The sequence below is a fragment of the Miscanthus floridulus genome, chromosome 3 (assembly GCF_019320115.1).
Source record: "Miscanthus floridulus cultivar M001 chromosome 3, ASM1932011v1, whole genome shotgun sequence".
Taxonomy (NCBI): domain Eukaryota; kingdom Viridiplantae; phylum Streptophyta; class Magnoliopsida; order Poales; family Poaceae; genus Miscanthus; species Miscanthus floridulus.
In genome coordinates, this window is record NC_089582.1 from 147,899,431 (window position 1) to 147,920,153 (window position 20,723).

Here is a 20,723-nt window from a genome sequence, read left to right on the forward strand (position 1 = left end):
ATCAGCTGTGTGCGTGTAAGCTTGTTGCGTGACTTTTTTTTTGCATGGTTATCTATATATCTTTCAGATTGATTTTGTGTGGTTTTCTAACACCTTTTTCCCATGCCGTATGTTTAATCTAAAAAAGTCTCGTCCTTTTCCATCTCCGTGCAATGTGAAAATGTCAAGAGATGCCACCTTGGTCAGCGGTACTGATTTATTACGGCCATCTCATGGATTTTATTTTCAGAATTTGGAGACCAAACATGTTGCTTAAAATGTACATTTTTCTAAGTCCATGCTTGTAGGCACATGTCTTTTTATTTTATTCCTTTTTGTGGAGACGTAAAATGTACATTTTTCTAAGTCCATGCTTGTAGGCACATGTCTTTTTATTTTATTCCTTTTTGTGGAATTGCTCAAATAATGTACATATATATAATCTAGAGGTCAAAGACTAGACATGGCCATCAACCTCAAGAGAAACGAAGAATATGTTCATTCATCTAAAAAGAAGAGAGAGAGACACCGAACCTATACCTGCCTTTTCATGGAGTGTTTTTCATCCTAGGTGTGCTAGTGATGAATTGGATGAAAAAAGCCTAATTCTTATCATCACACTATTTAAAGTTTTTGACCTCTCTACCTTCTTAATTGTGGTAGCTAATGCTAGTTAAGACATTTTCTAGTGAATGTTCATTGATTAGCAGGCAGATTGACGCACAATTAAACCATTGAACATCCAGGCCTTGCTGGCTAATGAACGAAATATTTCATGTTGGTTTTGGCCCAGCCTAGTTAATAGTAATTTTGGCCCAATGCTTCGCAAGAAAATGGCCCAGCCCATCTACCTTGCCCGTTATTGGCCCCGTATTTAAGTTCTATACGCTCCCATCACGCACTAGAACCCTAGCGCCCGTCCCGCCGCCGCCGCCGTCCCCGCCGCTGCAGCAGCTACCGCGCGGTCACACAACCATGGTAATCTCGTCTTTCTCCTCTTCCTCGTCGTCGCCCTCAGAACCCGCTACCTGACTTACACGATGACCTCCTCCTCAGGGTATCGACCTCGTCGCCGGCGGCCGCAACAAGAAGACCAAGCGCACGGCGCCCAAGTCCGACGATGTCTACCTCAAGCTCCTCGTCAAGGTGAGCCCCCCTCCTGACCCAGTTCTCTCACGCTCTCGCCATTCAATTGGTGTTCGGGGGTTCAGATTTGACGCGATTCGCTCCTCGCACACAGCTCTACCGCTTCCTTGTGCGCCGGACAAAGAGCAACTTCAACGCCGTGATCCTGAAGCGGCTGTTCATGAGCAAGACCAACCGCGCGCCGCTCTCCATGCGCCGCCTCGTTAAGTTCATGGAGGGGAAGGTTGATATCTAGTACCTTGGGATGCCATTTTGGTCTTGGTCAGCATCCTTGATGTGAGTTTTAAATGTGGGGGCTAATTTAGATCCATGTGCCTTGTGGGGCTGCAGGGTGATCAGATCGCCGTGACTGTGGGCACCGTGACCGACGACAAGAGGATCAAGGATCAACGAGGTGCCAGCCATGAAGGTGTGTGCGCTCAGGTTCACTGAGACGGCGAGGGCCAGGATCATCAATGCCGGTGGAGAGTGCCTCACCTTCGACCAGCTCGCGCTCCGTGCCCCGCTCGGGCAAAACACGGTATGTCTGTTATGTTGGAAATTCACCTGGTGATTGCTCACGGTGATGCTTGATACCGTACATTTCATTTCTTGTATGGATCAGTGGAAGTCTTGTAGATTGCAAAAGATAATTCTAGTTAGTCGGACCTGTATGTTTGCTGTACTCCATTGCGTCTCCAATACGTCTGGAGTATTATGCTGAACTTGTAGGTGATGTTTAATGGGTTGTAAACACGGAGTGTTATGTCCTGGTGCAATGCAATGGACAGCGACAAGTTCTCTGGAATTCTAAAAAAAAAGTTGTAGTAACTTTGTGAGGCTCCCCTCTAGGTGGATGGTAAAAAATGCTGCTCAATGGGTTTTGGCTGAGCAAGTACTGTACTCTGATTTAGTTGAGATAGGCTTTGTTCTTGTCATCATTTGGTTATGAAATAGTTATGTTATGACCAGAGATTGCATCTGTTACCCTCTTCTTTGGGCTTCTTTCCAATCCAAGGAGATAAAACTGGTGCATAGACGTACATGGTTGGCTTACCAGCCCATTGCATTTTCATTGTTGCCCTGGTGTCAAATGGTCCAACCAATATTAGTTTGCTGTCTGAAATTGTCCTAGTGATTTAATATGAACGCATACATGCTTGTTTGATTAGAAAGTTTTTGTTTCAAATATTGCTGCCTCATTTGTCGTTGCTTTGAAAGTGCTGCCCAGTGCCCACTACATTAGACTTTTGAAGCTCAATGGAATCTGAGCAGGAAAGTTCTTCTCTTTTCTGAAGATATTTCTAAATTTTCACATGATACACTTATTTAAGGTGCATATGTCAAGGTTGACATGCGATCCTAGGTTGCCCTGGTTTCAAATGTTTGGACCAAAATGTGTTTTCTTATGGCTGTGCATTATCCATTTATCCTAGCAGTCGAATAGAAGTACTAATTTATTATTCGAACTGTTAGGGGTCATTTCACATATCATGTTTGTTATGACTATATCACTATAGTGTAGGCTACCAACTACAATATGTTTTCAGAAGAGGTTCTTTCACCTTTGAGCTTAGATATCATCCTTCTCACATTGAAATGGCAGTATTCCGTGTACTGACACCATATATATTCAACACAAGGCGTGCCAGCTAATGCTATGACTCCATGTGTATTGACTGACATGATCATTAGTATTTCCCATCTTTTATGGTTGTAAAGATGAAGAGAAAATTTTGTATTGTTACGACACCCATTGTATCCTCTGAGATGACAGATATGTTCCAAGTTTTCGAACTCCCACTGTGCCTCTGTATATTATATTTATTATTTATTATTGTTAGCTGTATGCCTTTGTGCTACAGTTGATCTTGTCACCCGCTGAAATTATTTATATTGATTAGAAAAGTCCAATGTGTTTTCTAACTGTCCTATTAATTTATGATTTCTTGATAGGTTCTCCTGAGGGGACCTAAGAACGCCAGGGAAGCTGTCAAGCACTTCGGCCCTGCACCAGGAGTGCCACACAGCCACACCAAGCCATACGTTCGCTCAAAGGGGAGGAAGTTTGAGAAGGCAAGAGGAAGGAGGAACAGCAGGGGCTTCAAGGTCTAAGTGGCCGCAGCCTTGCGAATCCATGCCATTTTGCTCGTATCAGCTAAACATTACTGTTTTGGTGCCAGAGTTGCAGTGTTTAGATGTCAGAATCTCGTGTTATTACCTGATATATCGGACCAATCAAATTTTGCTCCTATTATTTGCGCCGTGGGACTTGTGTTGTCAGTCCGTCACGAAGATAATCCCATATCTTTATGGGTGGTAACTGTGTGAAAGTATACCTGGCCTTTTTGCATTGCTCATCTATGTTCGCTTGGCAACTGTATTGTCGAAATTTGTTCATTTAAATTCTGCGCTTTCACGATTTAACAGTGGCAACCGCCTTCTTGAAACGAAGTATACTGATCCTGTAGTCCATTTTGGTTACCACCGTGGGAACATATGTCCTGTGAAATTTACTTGTGTAAAACAAAAACGAAAGGACTCATTGCCCATTGGTAACATGTTTGTGGTGAAAATGAAATGTAAAAGAACAAACGAATGGAAGAACTATTATTTTCATTGATCTCTTGGAGGTATATACGTACATGAAAGAAAATTGTGTCTCTTCATGAATGAATAGACAACTGTAAATTACACAGTTATTGCCAAAAGACAAGTCCCTTTTGTGATATGTAATTGCTAATCCTAAACCTAATCTTCTTAATCACGGATGACTGACCCTAAGCCTAATCTTTTAGTCAATGGACGATATCATCTTTGGAAAGATGTTAACAGGCGTCATTTCACAGCAGTTTGTACAAGGTAGCTGCAAAATGAGCTGACATATTTGTATTGTACATAGTATCTATCTACCTACAAAATCAGCGATACTATTTATTGGTAACAAAAAAAAGGTGAGTGAAACAACGGCAATTTGATCCTGAAGAAGTCATCTTTGCACAAGAACTGTTTGTGAGATGGGAATTTATTCCTGGAGAATTCATATTTGCACAAGGACTGCTAAGTGAAGAAGGGAACAAGCAGTGTTTGTGAGATGCTAGACTCCACCCCTAGTTACATGGGCAGATGAATTACTCCTATACACTATAGTGTAACGAAATATATAAATTAATATTTGAAAGCAACAACATGTTTATATATAAGCAGGAAGGGAAAGCACAAAGCAGGACGCAGCAGCTAGCATATGACGCGTTGTCTATCACATCACATGGGCACGGCCATGTTGATGCCGTCGAACGTCCACATCTCCATCCCGGCGGCGTCGTCCTGCGGCGGCGGCAGCTGGTGGTGGTGCACGTACGCCACCGTGGGCACCTGGTCCTGCTGCGCCACGGCGTCGTAGAGCGGGTTGGGGTGGTTCTGGAAGAACGTCCCCATGCCCATGACATCGACGTCGTAGTCGACGAGGTGGTCCCTGGTGCCGCCGGCGCAGGACATGGCGAGCATCCCCTGCGCGGCGCCGGCGTGGTCGTCGTCGTAGTCGGGCGGCGGGTCCTCGTTGGGGAAGTTGACCTTGGCCTTGGCCCCGCGGATGCGTCGCGCGGCGCGGTCGTAGGCGCGCGCGGCGGCCTCGGCGGTGGCGAAGGTGCCGAGCCAGACGCGCGAGCCCTTGGCCGGGTCACGGATCTCCGCCGCCCACTTGCCCCAGGGGCGGCGCCGGATGCCGCGGTACATGGTCTTGCGCTCCCGCTTCCTGGCCGGCGGCTCTGCACCATGCACGGGTGTCAGGTTCAGGCGGTCGAGTGTGTGTCCTATCCTAGCTGTAGCGTGTGTCCTGCTGGCCGTCGTCACAGGTAGCAAGCGTGCAAATGAACAGGAGTATTACCTTGGTCGGGATGGAAGGAGGAGGCGGCGAAGTCGTCGAAGTCGGCGGCCGCCGTGGCCGCGTGCGGCCAGAAGTCCTCGGCGCAGAGGCCCCGCTTGCCGCGGCCGCGGGCGGCGTCGCGCTGCGGGATGAACTCGGAGATGATCGCGCCGCCACACATGTTGTTCCGATCCGATCCTCCTTTGTTTGCCTAGCCTGCTGCTGCGTGCGTGTGGAAGCAGCAACAACTGCGGTGCGGTGCTGAGGAGGAAGAGGATGGCAAGGAAGGAGGCAAAGCCGCAAAGGTGGTGGAGGAGCGAGCGGAGTTGCTGTGGGGAACGGAGCCGTGCGCCGGGCGTGCTTATATAGAGGCGGGTGCGGGTGGTGTGGCTGTCGAGTGCGCCGCGGTGGAGTCTGTGGAGACTGGAGGGGAACGCGGCAAAGGCAACGGCAGCTGCTGTGCTGTGAGTTGCCGCCCCGTACGTACACTCCTAGCAGAAAAAAGCACGCACGCATTTCCACTCGACATGGGCCGGCGGTTTTTCAACGGCCGAGGAAAAGGAAGCTGCCGCTGTTGCTGCTGCTAGACGATGTGCGGACCACGGTTTGCTAGGTACTAGGTTTCTTTTTCACCTGAAAATGACGTGACTGAGAAACAACTTTTTGCTAGGTACTAGGTTTCTTTTTCACCTGAAAATGACGTGCACTAGTTAATTGCTCGAAACGATATACTGATAGTAGCAGAGATAACAATGAGGCCAGAGTCGTCCATTTTTTTTTTGCGCTTTTGATATATATATATATATATATATATATATATATATATATATATATATATATATATATATATATATATATATATATTAGCCAGCTACAAAATAAGTTATTCTGTAGCCACCTCTATTTACGATAATTTTATATACTAATTTACGATAATATCAATACATATTTACGATAGTTGGGTTACTATAACACATGGCAATATTTACCATAACGTTATAGTAAACCACTTAGTAAGGAGTTACTATAATCTCATAAATTAACATAGTAATTATCGTAACTCAAAGTGGCTATAGAATAAGTTATTCTATAGCCAGCTGTAGAGCAGTAGTTATTCTGTAGAATAAGTTATATATATATAGCCTACTTCGTCGTCGGCTGCCGGAAGACGACGACTCTGAAATCTGAAAGAAACAGCGACGAAAGGAGTTATCATGTATCCGCCCAGTTGAGATCATCATGGTCAGGTCAGCTCATTAATGTTGAGTTCAACTGATGCGTGTAATTATGTATATAATATATCAGAGCTATATATAGAAATAAAAACCATGGTCCTGTAGGTTTGTTCTGAGCGCAGAGAGCTAATTAGTCCATATCTCCGGTCCATGCGCACTCAAATAAAGGCGTGCAGTGGTCCATGCTCATGTTAAACACAATTTTCATCTATTTTTTTATTTCTGAAATTCGGCCAATAATATTTTTTAAGGAGGATGCCACTAGAGAGCAAATGACAAAATGCAATAAAGATATTAAAATGTTGAAGTCAATTTGCATTGTAAGTGAAAGCATATTACTGTCTGAATATAGTGCATTGCGGATAGCAGTTGCTAATTTTCGACATTATTGGTATCAATCTTTTTCTGTTGAATGAATAGTAAAATATTATCAATATTGGCACGGTGTTCGCTTAAAAAAATAAAAGTTTTTAATTAGTCATTACACTTCACGGTATAAGATTCATAAAAAAATCTTCAATAAATAAGATATAAAGATCACGCATGGAGGAAATTAACTTCAAGTTCTCATGTAATGAACTAGGAACATCGATCATCGTCGTTCAATTCAAATCACCATCTTCAACGTTTTTTAGCAATTGGACCATCCCCATTGTTGCTTGAACCATACGTGCAGTGTAGCAAGTAGTGGCCTAACAAGAGCAATAGCAAGCGCTAATGCTAAGTTTCAACCTGTGATATGTTCAATCCGCTATAAATTCTATTTATTATATTTATACTATATTATAGGGTAATCTAGACTACATAATGCAAAAGAGGAAAGAGACACACACATATAAACACTAGTTATCTTTGTAATGTTTCTACTGCAGAAAAAAAGCATTTGTAAAGAAAAATAAATGTCCTCGGTAGTGAAATAATTAATCCCTAAAGATTTGAGAAAAATATAGCAAAAGAAAATGTTGTAGACAATCAGGGTCGGGTTGATTTCTGGAATTTGTAATGTTCCGCTCTATGAAAAAACTTTCAACCATGCATGAAAAAAATGTTCGATAAAACCATGCAATTTTATTTCACCTTTTTGTACGATAATGATTTGGTGAGGACGTCTGTCCGTCCAGGGCACCGTCTTCCCAAATAAAAAAAACCATTCGGACGCCGTCTTCCCAAATAAAAAAATATCTCTCATTCTGTCTCATGCGCTCATCGTAGGCTCCGCTCCACTTCCTCTGCCCCGCGCTCGCCGTATGCTCCTCTCCACTTCCTCCGCCCTGTGGCCTTGCCTGCCTCTGCGACGCCAAGCTCCGCCGTTGGAGTCGTGCCTCCCGCCCGCCCCCGCTCTCATCACTGTCGCCGGCGTCGGCTTCTTCCTCCTCACCTCCTCCTACGGCCGGAGACGGCGAGGGCGTCGCAGCCGTGCCATACTTTGCGTTCGCCTCAAGGCTCCTCGCGCCCTGGTAGCAAAAGAAGAAACTCGCAGGGGGCCAAGTCCGTGGTGCTCTTCGCTCCGTCGCCTCCCAGCCCCGTTCTACCTATCAAGGCGATTATCGAGTTCCTCAGCGCGGCTGACATGGTAGCGGCCGCCCACTAGAGTGTTGCGCCTGACATGTTGCAAGCGTATGTTTCAAGTGTTTCATATGTTTCAGAGGTATGTTGCAAGTGTTTCATGTGAATGTTACAAAAGCATATCAGGATGTTGCATATGTTGCAAGTGTTTAAGAGGCATGTTGCAAGCGTTTGTTCAAAAATGTTGCATATGTTTCACACATGTTGCAAGAGTATGTTCCAATAGTTTCAGTCTTATATTGCAGTAAGTGTTTTCATGTTGCAAATTACAAATGTTATATCTGGATGTTGTATATGTTTCGTACAAAAGTTTCAAGTGTATTTCCAAATATTTTTATCTGCTTCAGACGCATGTTATATTCAAGTGTTTTATATTTCAGATGTGTGTTCAGAAAGTCATGGGGCCCGGCCCGGGCGTCGGGGGAACGGGCACGGCAAGACGAATGCTAGCGATCGAGGCGCATGGCGCGCTCGGGTCCAACGGACGGGGGCGTGCTCGTCCTCACCCCGGCTCCCGGGTCTCGCCCGCGTGGAGAGAGAGGAGCGAGGTCGCTGGGAAGGAGCTGCGGGCACAACGACAAGGGCGGGGCGCATGTGCGGGGCGGGGCGAGGCAGACAGAGGCGGGCTACGCAGACGTCCAAACGCGTGCATCCATCCAGACGTTCGGACGCTAGCCAACTGCTTTTTCTACCATGGAAACAAACAAACACGAGCCAAATCTGGATAGTCGTCCTAGTAAATAAAAGCTATGGAAGGTACTTGTGGTACTTATATAAAATTGGAAAAGGGAATCAAAAGGAGTCCGCCGCCTAACCAAACTGGTCAGCTCACGGAAGAAAAAAAAAAGATTTATAGGATGAACGAAGGATGATGCTTCTTGCATGCATTGCCAACCAGATGCATGCTGCGGCCTTGAATCTGTTGGCCAATATATATATCTGACTAGTTTGCTTAGGCCCCTGCCGTCGGTTTTATGCCACTTGAAAGCTAGGAACGAGGAGTGTGCATGCACTTGCTCAGGTGGTTTACAGGCTACTGCCAGCCTTCATTTTTTTTAAAAAAAAACAAAGGTGTTTGGAGTATATATTATTTTTAGTTGATGTTTTTATGGGATAAAAAGGGACTCCAACTTGGAATTATACTTTGGATTTGGATGTTGCTGGGAAGTCGGAATTGCCAACCTTTTTCACTTGCCATCCGTTTATTCCATATGATTTCCGATTATTTCTTTTCTCTTGGGTCAGTATTGCAAAAATAAATCGTCGCATGAACAAATGTACAACTAGAACGGCTACAAACTAAACGAAGTCGATCATCCTGCGAGTTGCAACAAACGTAACATCTCGAAGATATATATAGCTGCTGCAACTAGTTTCAGAATTTAGCGCTGTGATCAGAGACGTTGCTCTCAGTGGGAGCAAATGGCATGCAATTCCTCCGTCATGTCCACATGCGTGCCCGCCGAAAGAGAAGTTTACTACGTAAATGATGATGATTGGAATGAAATACCCAGCTGTACGCGCGTTAGCGCCGCCAACCGCCATTATTATTTATTTGTTCCTGCTACTACTAAGACGGTCTTCAACAATATTTACCCAAAATACAAGACTACAAGACCTATCTCACGTTTAGATAACGCTACATGCAAAAAGTTCGATACCCATTTTTTTTCTTGTCCAATAATAAAACTCAAAAGAGAATTCTTTCTGCAAATGGGTCTCTAGGAGAGAGGATACTAAGATTTGTGGTATGCCTCTCATGACACCTAAAATAGGTCTTCCATATAGATACTCTGTTGGAAACTATATATATTCTGTTGGAGACCCATTTTATGTTTGGTCTTCTGCTAGAGGCAGCCTAATATCTATCCTAATAGTACTATCACTGTAAGCCACTTCTGTAATAGAATAATGCATGGTTACTGCCTCTTGGGTTGTTGTCACGTACGGTCCGGAGGAACTGTAATCCTGTGGACGTGTGTCTTTTGACTTCAATCATCATCATCGATCTCACACGATGATATACAGTAATAAGGATTTTGTAAGATGCACGTGCTACTCAATGCCCTTGAAGCAATCTAGGGCTTGTTCGGCTAGTATTAAAGTCGACTAAAGCTGTTTTGTTGCGGGAGAAAAATATTTTAGATTCTAGCTGATAAGCTGGCTGATAAGTTCATGTGAACAGGCCCCTAAGCGCGCGCATACTGTTTCAGCAATAGGGCATGGTGTTTAATTTTGTGAAGAACATAGTTAGAGGTAGTTCATGAGATGATTTCTTTTCAAAGTACTGTGTACGATTGTAAAGAAAAGTCTCGTTGACAGAGGAAGAACAGCAGCTGTAAGCCTACGACGGTGGCACTTGTACGACCACGCACGTACGTCGACCGGTGACCGCGACGAGCGAGGAGACACTTTGATTTGACGACGGAATCGACAATCCACTTCATCGTCACACACAAACTTATAGGAGATGACTTTCGTAGGAGTAGGGTCTCGTTCACTTTAAAAAAAAAGTGAACCCGATAAATAGTATCATTTTCGTCTTATTTGGTAAATATTGTCCAATCGTGGACCAACTAGGCTCAAAAGATTCATCTCGTGATTTTCAACTAAACTGTGTAATTAGTTATTTTTTTTACCTACATTTAATACTCCATGCAAGTGGCTAAAAATTGATGTGATGGAGAGAGAGTGAAAAAACTTAGAATTTGGATGGCATCTAAACAAGACGTAGATATATGTATAGTTAATTGGCCTAAGTACTCCTAACGACGCAGCAAATAAGAAAGGATGACAAAGCTTCATCGATCGATCGGCTGGTCAATTTCCTCGGATGTCGTTTAGCACGGCCGTTCGCAATCAACGTACAGAGAAAAAAAAAGTCAAATAGTGCGCTTCGCTGCTTCAGAGGTCAGCTACCTAGCTAGGGGTACCGAATTGTACTCCTAACCTACGCGCGACTGTAGATGCTCTCAAAGTCTGAATTCTCTGAATGTGCATGCAATGCAAGGAAAGTACTTTTAGAGTGACATGAGCGTTGTTCGGCTGGTTGAATTTCCTACGGTGGATTGTCTATCTAAATTTAAGTTCTTGATTTAACATGTGTGGTGGCGACCGTGCTCGTCGACAACAAGGCATTTATGGTTACTTCGTCAACTCGTGTGCTTGTACTACAATTCACAAATAAAAAACAAGTACTTTCTTGGTCCCTACTTCGGGGAAGCTCGCTCACGCTCACCTAGTGCTAGTGCCGTTAAATTTATTAAGAAAAAAATTATTTTACCTCCCTAAACTATTACCAGGGTTTGATTTTCCTCCTCGCATTATAAAACCAGATATCTTAACCAGTGAACTCTTACCGTTCAAATTACCTCCTGCCATAGTTTGGAGTGCTTTTGAAGGTGCTTTTGTCCTTTTTTTTTTCAAAAAATAGTAAATACTTGATAAGTTTTTTAAACCACAAAAATATCTCAATGCATTTTAAAAATCTAAAAACATATTCTAGAGATAGGTTGGAATGTAACAAATTCAAATAAAAATATTTAGAGCTCATGCATGAAAGTATCCGTAGATGCTTCAATAAAATGACTGGTCTCTAAAAAATGAAAAAAGTATCCAAAAATCAAGCAAATTCTCAAAACATTCTAATTAATATGTAAAAAACATAATATGCAACCAACACAAGTGCATAGCTTAAATACATTCGGCATTAATGTATGTTATATTCATGATGGTCACATCTCATATTTTGACGTGCAAAGTTTTTAAAGCATTTTTATACATCGATTAGAATGTTTCAAAAAAATTATAGATTTTTTGGATATTTCCCCATTTTCCTTGAGGTTAGAGGTAAATATATTTTTCATAAAAATTCTAAAGATTATTTCATGGGCTTAAATATTTTATTTGGATTTTTTGTATCCCAATCTATCTCTAGAATTGTTTTGGGAATTTTTAAAATCTTAGAGACATTAGAATTTTTGAGTGGCTTCAGTTCTTCTAAAACACTGTAACAACGGTTCAGCTAGCTCAGGTTTCACTTCACAGTTTCTATTTGTTACCAACAGCTAATCCTGAAAGCTGGATCCGCAGCCACCACATGCGCTTCATTGCTGCTACAGTATGATCCTTTGGTTAACAATCGTCAACGGCGGAAGGCTATTCATTGCTTCTGATTCGTCTGGATCTGCTGTACAAGAAAAGCACATTATGAGCTACAGGTTTACCGCCAGTTAATCACTGTATATCCATCATTCGGAGCAAACATTGGAGTCTTATTCGGTTTTGTGGGCTGATAATATCTAATGCCGGCCGTTGACATGTCTAAGTACCACCAAGAGTACAAAGTGTACAACATACATACGTTGATGAATATATAACGCCATTATTTACTCATCATCTATCTACCAGCGATGTGTGCTGCCTGCCATCCCCTAGCCCAGTGAACAGAACAGAACAGATTGATGTTCATTTATTCATTGCCAAAACAACTCACTTCGCCCTCAAGTCACAACCTAGCCCTCTGCAGCTCCAGCTTCGCGATTGTCCCAAGATGGACTTCGTCAGGACCGTCTGCAATCCGCAGTGTCCTAGCCGTTGCCCATAGGTGTGACAGGACCGTGTCCGATGAGACACCAGCTGCACCATGAACTTGCATCGCCATGTCAAGCACCTTCAGGGCCATATTTGGAGCTGCCACCTGCACGGAGGCCACCCAGCTTCGTTGAACCGTTTTGATAAAACCGTTAAAAAGAAGGTAATGACCAAGTTTGGTTTACCTTGGCCATCGCGAGGATACCACGAGCTTTCTTGTTCCCATGTCGATCAAGTTGATCGGCCGCTTCAAGAACTAAAAGCCTAGCCTGCTCCAGTTCAATCCGACACTGCATTCCGCACCCATGCATGTTAGTGGAATGCAGTGAACAAAATCCCAGAGAGAGAAAAATGTTACAGGTTAAAACTGGAACCTTCTTAATTCATTTACCAGTTCAGAACCTTAGTAGCGAACCAAGCATACCTTTGCAAGATCTGATAAAAAGGAACCATGCTGTGCAATCCTCTTTCCAAACGCGGTCCTACTTAAGGCCCTCTCTACCATCAGATCCATGCCACGTTCTGCTGCCCCTACTAGCCTCATGCAATGATGTAACCTTCCAGGACCAAGTCTTCCCTGCGAAGCATCTATATATCACACACAAAGCACAAGTTACAGTAAAAGCATTGGTAATAACAGCAAGGCACTGCTTACTTGAGCAATCTCAAAACCCCGCCCTTCTCCAAGCAGGATATTTGTTACTGGAACATGCACATTTTCAAATGTAATCTCTGCGTGTCCATGTGGTGCATCATCAAATCCAAAGACTAACAATGGTCTCTTTATCTGCACCCCAGGAGTGTTGATATCCACTAAAATCATGGACTGTTGCTTATGCTTAGGTGCAGAGAAATCTGTCTTTCCCTGAATGAAATAAAAACATCCAGCATTCAAACAGAAATATAGAATACTGGTGATAGCAATATCACGTAGCTATAAATAGATGCAAGTTACCATCAATATCAGGATTTTGCACCTAGGATCCATGGCTCCACTGGTCCACCACTTCCTTCCATTTATCACATAAAAATCTCCTTGCCTGTGGAGAAGGAAAAAGAATAACAAGAGCTCATAAGTACACCCATAATGCACAAAGTTCAAACAAAAAAAAGACACCCCATCTATTTAAATTACCAGAAGAGAACAACATATCATGCAAATATAAACTATACTTAGAGCTTTCATTTAACTTGTTTCTGGATAAAAGTGGGGAAATAAAAGGTTGGTTACAGTAGGATCATAATGAGGCGAGCAAGAGAGAGGGGAACAGAGAAGCAACTATAGACAATTAAGCATTAACATCCAAACGGAGTACCATTGACAGGCCAGTAAACATTTTTCTCCCCCTTTTATTACCTGGATATTGAGCACTCTATATTTGTTGCATCTGAAGATGCAACTTGTGGTTCTGTCATTGCAAATCCAGAACGAATTGTCCCTTCCAATAAAGGAACTAGCCATTGCTTCTGTTGCTCCTTAGTGCCATACCTCAACAGGACCTGATTGATATATCCGTATCATGTATTGTCACAAAACAAATTATTCATGCCGATTGGCAATTGCAATGAATCACTTAAACTGGAAGACAAAGATTCTTCTACAGATAAAATATTTTCTATTTACATGGCTAGAAAATAATGTCAGATATAATAGTTGCACTCTAAGATTTTTCGCAACGCTACAAAATATGCTGAGCAGAAATTTAAGAAACAATTATTTCTCTAAATATGCATCATTAATGGGGGTAGATCTAATGGCCTCCACTGCAACTTTTAAGCTAACTATAACAACTTAAACCAGTATTCTCCATAAGAGAATGAAGAGCATTTTTCTCTTACCTCCATGTTACCTGTATCAGGTGCACCACAGTTAAATACTTGTGGAGCCCAAACTGAACGTCCCATAATCTCACACAAATATCCATATTCAAGATTTGTAAGACCCGCACCCAGCAAAAGATCATTCGAACTTCCAAGGGAAATTTGAGAATGGTCTTCAAACAGTAGCTTTCTAGCTCTAGCTGCACTGTCTAGCTGCAGATCAACGATTTTAGTTAGCACAGATGAAGCAACTACAAAACAGATGAACCCTCCATTAACAGAAGAAACATAATGTGGCAAACTTTTTGAATAATGTAAGCACAAAGGGTTTCAAAGGAGGGAAAAACATACCGGAATAAACAAGTTCCATAGGCCCTCCTTCTTTGCCAATGCTTTAAGATTTTCTTCTTCTGGATGAATTGTCCATCTTGAGGTTGATTGTGCATGTTTGTAGAACTCACCCTCCATTGGGTATATGCGATCTTCAATAAACTTTATTAGTTTCTGTTGAAGCTGCATAACCTTTTCACTAGGAACAAATTTGCCTTGATTCTTTTCGGAAGTTAAACTTTCTTCCTCTCTGTGAAATTCTTGCCACGGTGCTCCTGAGACTTGAAAACCTAATGTTGAATGCAAAGGATGGTCAAAACACAAATAGCCTACCCAGTATCCACAAACAAGACTCCACTGCATATTCGAGATACAAACAAGACTCCACTGCATGGCAGGAGGTTGTTGAACTGAAATTACTGAACATAATTACCCTTAGAAGGCGGTTCTTGCAGGACATTTACTGTATTTATGAAGTCCCAGGCGCAGTCAACCATAGCGTTACCAACCCTGCCAGCAAATTTAGCGCGCTCACCACCTGAAGCATTACCCTGTGTGCCAGCTCAAGTAAATGAGAATAAATAAGAAGTCTTGGCTTCCAGATTTCAGGAGTTTAAGACATGTACCATAGTCCATCGGTGATATATTCCTGCACAGATTGATGCCCCACGAAACAAAGAAAAAGCAATGTAGAATTTCCAATTTGCAGCAGGCCAGGGTCTTGCCTGAGAAATATTTTAGAACAAGTGAGGGAAAACAGCTCATAGAATGTGGCTTATCCATTGCCAACCTGAAATATGTGTATTTGATGCTTACAGAGTAAGAGCAGTATACAGAAAGGTACTCTTCCAGTTGAGGAATCCCATCTGGAATGCCAGTATGTTGAAACCCTCCATAAGAAGTCCTTTCACTCAGTGCTGCATCAATAATATATGGCTGAAAGGGAAATTCATCAGAGTCAACCAAAACAAGTAACCTACCATTATAGTGAAACAAAAAGCAAGAAAAATATGACAAAATGGATATCTATATATCATTATTGGGCATGGGACATGGTACAAATTCAGAGGCAGTGATAATAAGCCCCCAAATATAAAATGAGACGAGTAAGATGAAGCATCACAGTTTACTGCATTAGAGGGGCATTGCAATAGAAGAGAGATCAGATACACTCCATTTGGCCAGGCTTTAAAGGGTTACACAAAATATCTTACATAACTCTTATCTCTAGCACCAGTTTCTACTGATGGTCACCTCTATGCAGTGAAAAGGAAAATATGGTACAAAAATCAAATAAGCGTTCTTCTTTGAAAGTAGCTCGAGTCTTGAGCGAAGTGAAAGTAAAATGTGTTTTTAAACGAGTACACCAAACAGCATCACCTTCAAATTTCAAAGAACTACCATTGCCGGAATATATCAGGAAGAGATATGATGCAAAAAGAATGTGTTACACTAAATATAGGTGATTGATGCCTAACAATGTTAAAATAAGAAAGTACTTCATACCAAGCAGCTACAAGCAACATCACACATCTGATTCCCCAAAGTAGATAGTTCCCAATCAATAACGCCAATTACTCGATCCTGCATACAAGCAAATATAATTGTCTTACAAAACATGTAAAATTATATGCTCAACACAGATGAATGCACGAACACTTGCAATGACAGAAACGCAGACCTCTGTTGGATGAAAAACTAGATTATCAGGGCGGTAATCACCATGAACAAGACCCGTTCCTGATCCTGCTAAGGAATCTTCTTTAGGTACATGTTCTTTCAACCAACGTGCTAGATCAAGCATCCTTTGATAACGTGCAGGCTTCCCTTCACCAGTGGATGCAAGATATTGCCTCTCCCATCTTTCAACCTGAAAAATGAAACAGAAACTATGTAAACATGAAACAGAAACCACCTTCAAATGCAATGGAGTATCACAGACAAACATCACACAAATCGATACAACTAGGGATCTCTTTCTTAACCTGAGTGATCAAATTACAAGTTGTCAGGCAATATCCATTCACGCAGAAAAGAATAATTGGAAATCGATGCATGTATCCCTTATAGACTACTCCATCTGTCCCAAAATAGAAGTCATTCTCGCTTCCCGAGAAGTCAACTTTTTTTTAACTTTGACCAATTATATATAAAAGAATATTAATATTTATAATACATAATTAGTATCATTAGATAGATCGTTGAATGTAAAAAAAAAAGGGCAGACCCAGTGCCGGAGGCTCCCACATGAGTGGGGTCTGGGGATAGATCGTTGAATGTATTTCCATAATAAACTTATTTGGAGATAAAAATGTTGCACGCATTTTCTACAAATCTAGTCAAAGTTGAGAAAGTTTGACTTGCACGCATCCCATAACGTCCTTCTTTTTGGGACGGAGGGAGTAACAAGTTAAGAACAAATAAATGATTGCCACTTAAGAGTATGCTCATTTAGACATGAATGAAGAGAGGGCATATTTGTTTGTAAACTTGTTATTCAGTAAAGGTTACTAAACTGAGGGAGAGAGAAAAGGAAGGAGTCAGAGTGAATCAACATGCACGAAATATGAGTGATTAGAACCTACTTGTCTTTTGCAATAATTGTCTCTTCTCCCATACTTTTGTAATCCAACGGCGTTAACATCAACTTTGTGTATAGCAGCCAAAGTTTTGGCAGTAGAAAAATATATAGCCCGCCTTTTAGATGGAGTTACCCCCTGTAACAAAAGGATGAAAAAACACAAACTAGAAGTTACATTGTGTATAGGCACGGTGCCCTTTGTTTCCACTAAAAGCGGTAGTAAGCTAAATAAATAACTGCTTCATAAATATTAAACGTTACCAAGGAACACTGGGCTCCTGGCCAGTAAAAAAAGTACATAAGAATACAGAAAAAAACAGCATACCGTCAACGCACTATCAGGATATATTATTCCTTCCAGATACTCCATTATATAGAAAGGAGTTCCAATTACACTTGCATCTGTGCAGAGACAGTAAACCTTTGGGACAGGAATATCTGTGTGATCACCCAGAACTTTGAGAACCTGCTTCCGATAGGAAATGACTGGAGTAAGCTCATATATGTTATTAGAAGAAAGGCAACACTACATAATTGTTTCATAGTGACAAAGATGTAAGCAATTAGTTGCCTAAACTAAGGTAAGCCAAATCGCCGCAGGTAATTGTAACAATTCAAGTGATTTTCGAAATGTTCAAAAGAATAAACTACCTACTAGTAAGCAGAAACCATACCATGCATACTTTTCACCTATGAACTGAATTTTACAGGGTTCCCGCGGTAGAAGACGGTTCAGATTGTGGGATGCCATTGCATTAAACATGCAAATGCAATGAAATGACATGTAAGAAAAGACGACAAATCAAAAAGTCGAATCAGTACTGATTCTGCCCTTTCTCTTCCTGTATATACTGTTAACAAAATCTAATACTAATACAGCTCTGCCTCTGAAAGGCTGTTCGCTGGTTTATTTCTGAGCTGGTTTGAGCTGATGGGTGCTGGTTTGTTGTGAGAGAAAAACACTGTGGTTTGGGATGGCTGAAATCCAACGAGCGAACAGGCGAACAGGACCTACAAACACACAACACAAGCTCGCATCCACTAGCACATCGGATTCGCGCCCTTTTCGATGCGCACGGAACCGAGACCGAGCCGCGGAAGAAGAGCGGGGCGGGGGGAGACGGAGATGACCAGAACGGACCGGACCTGGTACTCGCGCTCGACGGCGTGCGCGGACTGGAGGATGGACCCGGGCGGCTTCTTCCTGAGCACGTAGCGCCTGGCCGGGCCCCCGCCCGGCGCGGAGGCGGAGGCGTGGATGCAGTAGGTGGGGTTGGACTGGCCGTGCCCGAACTGGGTCAGCGACAGCGCCGGCGCGGGGCCCGGGAAGCCCGGGACGTTGGCGGGCAGGTAGCGCAGCAGCGCCGCCTCGTCTAGCGCCGCCGCCGGGTCGACCGGCCGCAGCAGCTCCGATGTCAGCTTCGCCATCCTAGTCGGCAGCAGCAGCGGGTCGGTTGAGGAACCGAGGAGGAGACGGCGATACCGAGGGAGACGAGACGGCGTGGACGGATTTGGGTAGGCAGCTCTCGCTCGTGTTTGGGAGGGAGAGATGGGAGTCGACGCGCCCACGCTCCTTTGCCGCCGTGATGGGATGGGATCGGTTGCGTGTCATCTCTCTCTCTGATCCCGCGCAACTCATCAGTCAGACTGATCCTGAAAGTGATCCGAAAAGGTAAATACGGAAAACGAAAACCGATTAGCCGTAGTACGAGATTTCCCCAACTAAAAAGAAACTGTGAGAAGATTATGCTCAAATAAAAAAAACTTTACATTTTGCTAAAACCAAAAACTGTAAACAATATCGAAAATGCAATGCCATGTTTGGTTCATAAGAATCGAGAGGAATTGGAAAATAATCTGAGACGCATTTTTTTAAATATCAGGGATTGGAAACTAATCTAAGAAACACTTTTAGATATTGATTTCAATTAATGGATCCAAACATGTGCTAAGGAAATTTCACATGTGTTTATCTGTCTACGTAAAGATAGCCTATACTGATGGACCGGGTCAGGCTAATAATATTAGAGGTAGGCTAAATGGTGAGTTTGGCCTGTAGAGACTCAAGATACTTTTTATTTTATTTGGATCCGTGAATGAGATGCGGATCTTAAGGTAGCGTTTGGTTGAAAGTTAAAGTGGAGTGGGATAGTCCTGACTCCGTTTCATGGGCTGGGACGACTCTACTTTCTATTTAATTGAGGAGAGATGGGACCAACATATATTTCTATTTAGTCAAGAGACAACAAAAGTGGGATCCGCTACTGACAAGTGGGACCCATTTGTTAGTTTTTTTCCTTTTTTCTCCGTCCTCTCCTTGTCTCTCTTGTCCCCAACGGCCGCCCAAACCAGGCGTGTACCGCGGCGGCTCCGTCGACGAGCACGGCCGCACCCCACCTCCGCCGTGTGCTTCCCCGAGGAAGCCAACTTGACCGGCCACCACTCCAGTGAGCCTGGCAGCGCGCCACTCGGTGCCTCCTCCGTTGCGGCAGTAGGGCCAGCCCCAGAGCTCGCGCCGAGGACCTCCTCGCGACTCGTTGGGGGCGGAGGTCGCCGGGACCAAGCATGACGATGCTAGGGGCGGATCTCGTCGGGCCGGGCACAACGGCGCCAGGGGCGGAGCCCGTGCTCCTATGGCCGCGCGCCGCTTCTTCCTCGACTCCGGCAACTTCGGTGAGTTCCTGCTTCTTCCTTCTCCCTCAACCGTGGCAAGCTCCCGCTCCTCTCCTCGTTCTTCTCACGCGCGCGCGCGTCTCATCCCACGAGGACTCCCTGTCTTGTGTGAATATTCGCTTGTGGGACATCCTCGTCCCCGGTTGCCTCCGAACCAAATGGCGGTTGCCTCGGGGCCATCCCATCCTGTTCCTCCTCATCCTCGCATGCAAACGCTACCTAAGGTACCAGTGGTGTTTAGACGGAGAAACAAACAGTTATACAACAATTACTCCTAAAAAATTCCTAAGGTATTAGTGTTTAGATAAAGAAACAAACGGTTATACAATAATCACTACTTAAAATTAATCAAATGCTAACAACATAGTACATCAAAGTCCAGTTAGGTCCGTTACAACCACCACACTCTAATATATATAGAATACAAAGAAGAACAATAGCAATGTTTTGAGAAGACACGCGACCTGTGGCCTAGGAAGTGGGTTAATCGTTCCTTCGCCTATAGCCGCAGCATCGTTCACATCCAGAGTCAACAGGTGGGCCGTGCTTTTGGACGCGGGTGGTGGGCCGCTGGACGAGATGGGCCTCCGAGGATGAGGTTCTGAGTTGGGAAAAGTTCATTCTACCTCACTAAAATATTGAGTCGGTTTGGAAGTGCGGTATTCAATCTATTACCCTTGTAAATTACATCTTGTGAAATATACGCAACATCCAGATTAAAACATTTGTAACATATGTCTGGAACAGATGAAATATTTTGACTAAACTCTTGCAACATGTCTCTGAAATACTTGCAACATATACAACATCCCGATCTACTTTTACAACATCTGTATAAAATAACTGCAACGTACCTCTAAAATATCTGAACCACTTAAAATATACATTTGCAACATAGGGAAGGGGGGAGTGCTTGTGCCGATCAATGTCCAAAATTGACCGACACATAGGGGAG

General features: G+C 43.3%; 2 protein-coding genes and 1 pseudogene across 2 annotated transcripts; 1 reads left to right on the forward strand and 2 right to left on the reverse strand.

The window, feature by feature from the left end:
• The first annotated feature begins 871 nt into the window (after nucleotides 1–871).
• LOC136547464 (large ribosomal subunit protein eL18x-like) lies at nucleotides 872–3,464 on the forward strand (annotated as a pseudogene).
• A 324-nt stretch (nucleotides 3,465–3,788) lies between these two features.
• Nucleotides 3,789–5,300, reverse strand: LOC136547465 (ethylene-responsive transcription factor ERF071-like). Its single transcript, XM_066539412.1, has 2 exons — nucleotides 4,991–5,300; nucleotides 3,789–4,871 (listed from the first exon to the last, which is right to left on the reverse strand). Exons 1-2 carry the CDS (start codon nucleotides 5,148–5,150, stop codon nucleotides 4,369–4,371), a joined length of 663 nt encoding a protein of 220 aa, XP_066395509.1. The 5' UTR covers nucleotides 5,151–5,300; the 3' UTR covers nucleotides 3,789–4,368.
• Nucleotides 5,301–11,977: 6,677 nt separating this feature from the next.
• On the reverse strand, nucleotides 11,978–18,709 carry LOC136547466 (probable acyl-CoA dehydrogenase IBR3). Its single transcript, XM_066539413.1, has 16 exons — nucleotides 18,242–18,709; nucleotides 17,421–17,561; nucleotides 17,100–17,231; nucleotides 16,196–16,384; nucleotides 16,021–16,098; nucleotides 15,331–15,450; nucleotides 15,141–15,239; nucleotides 14,948–15,065; nucleotides 14,536–14,804; nucleotides 14,203–14,397; nucleotides 13,721–13,863; nucleotides 13,319–13,403; nucleotides 13,019–13,228; nucleotides 12,788–12,940; nucleotides 12,549–12,653; nucleotides 11,978–12,469 (listed from the first exon to the last, which is right to left on the reverse strand). Exons 1-16 carry the CDS (start codon nucleotides 18,521–18,523, stop codon nucleotides 12,278–12,280), a joined length of 2,511 nt encoding a protein of 836 aa, XP_066395510.1. The 5' UTR covers nucleotides 18,524–18,709; the 3' UTR covers nucleotides 11,978–12,277.
• Between the last annotated feature and the right edge of the window lie 2,014 nt (nucleotides 18,710–20,723).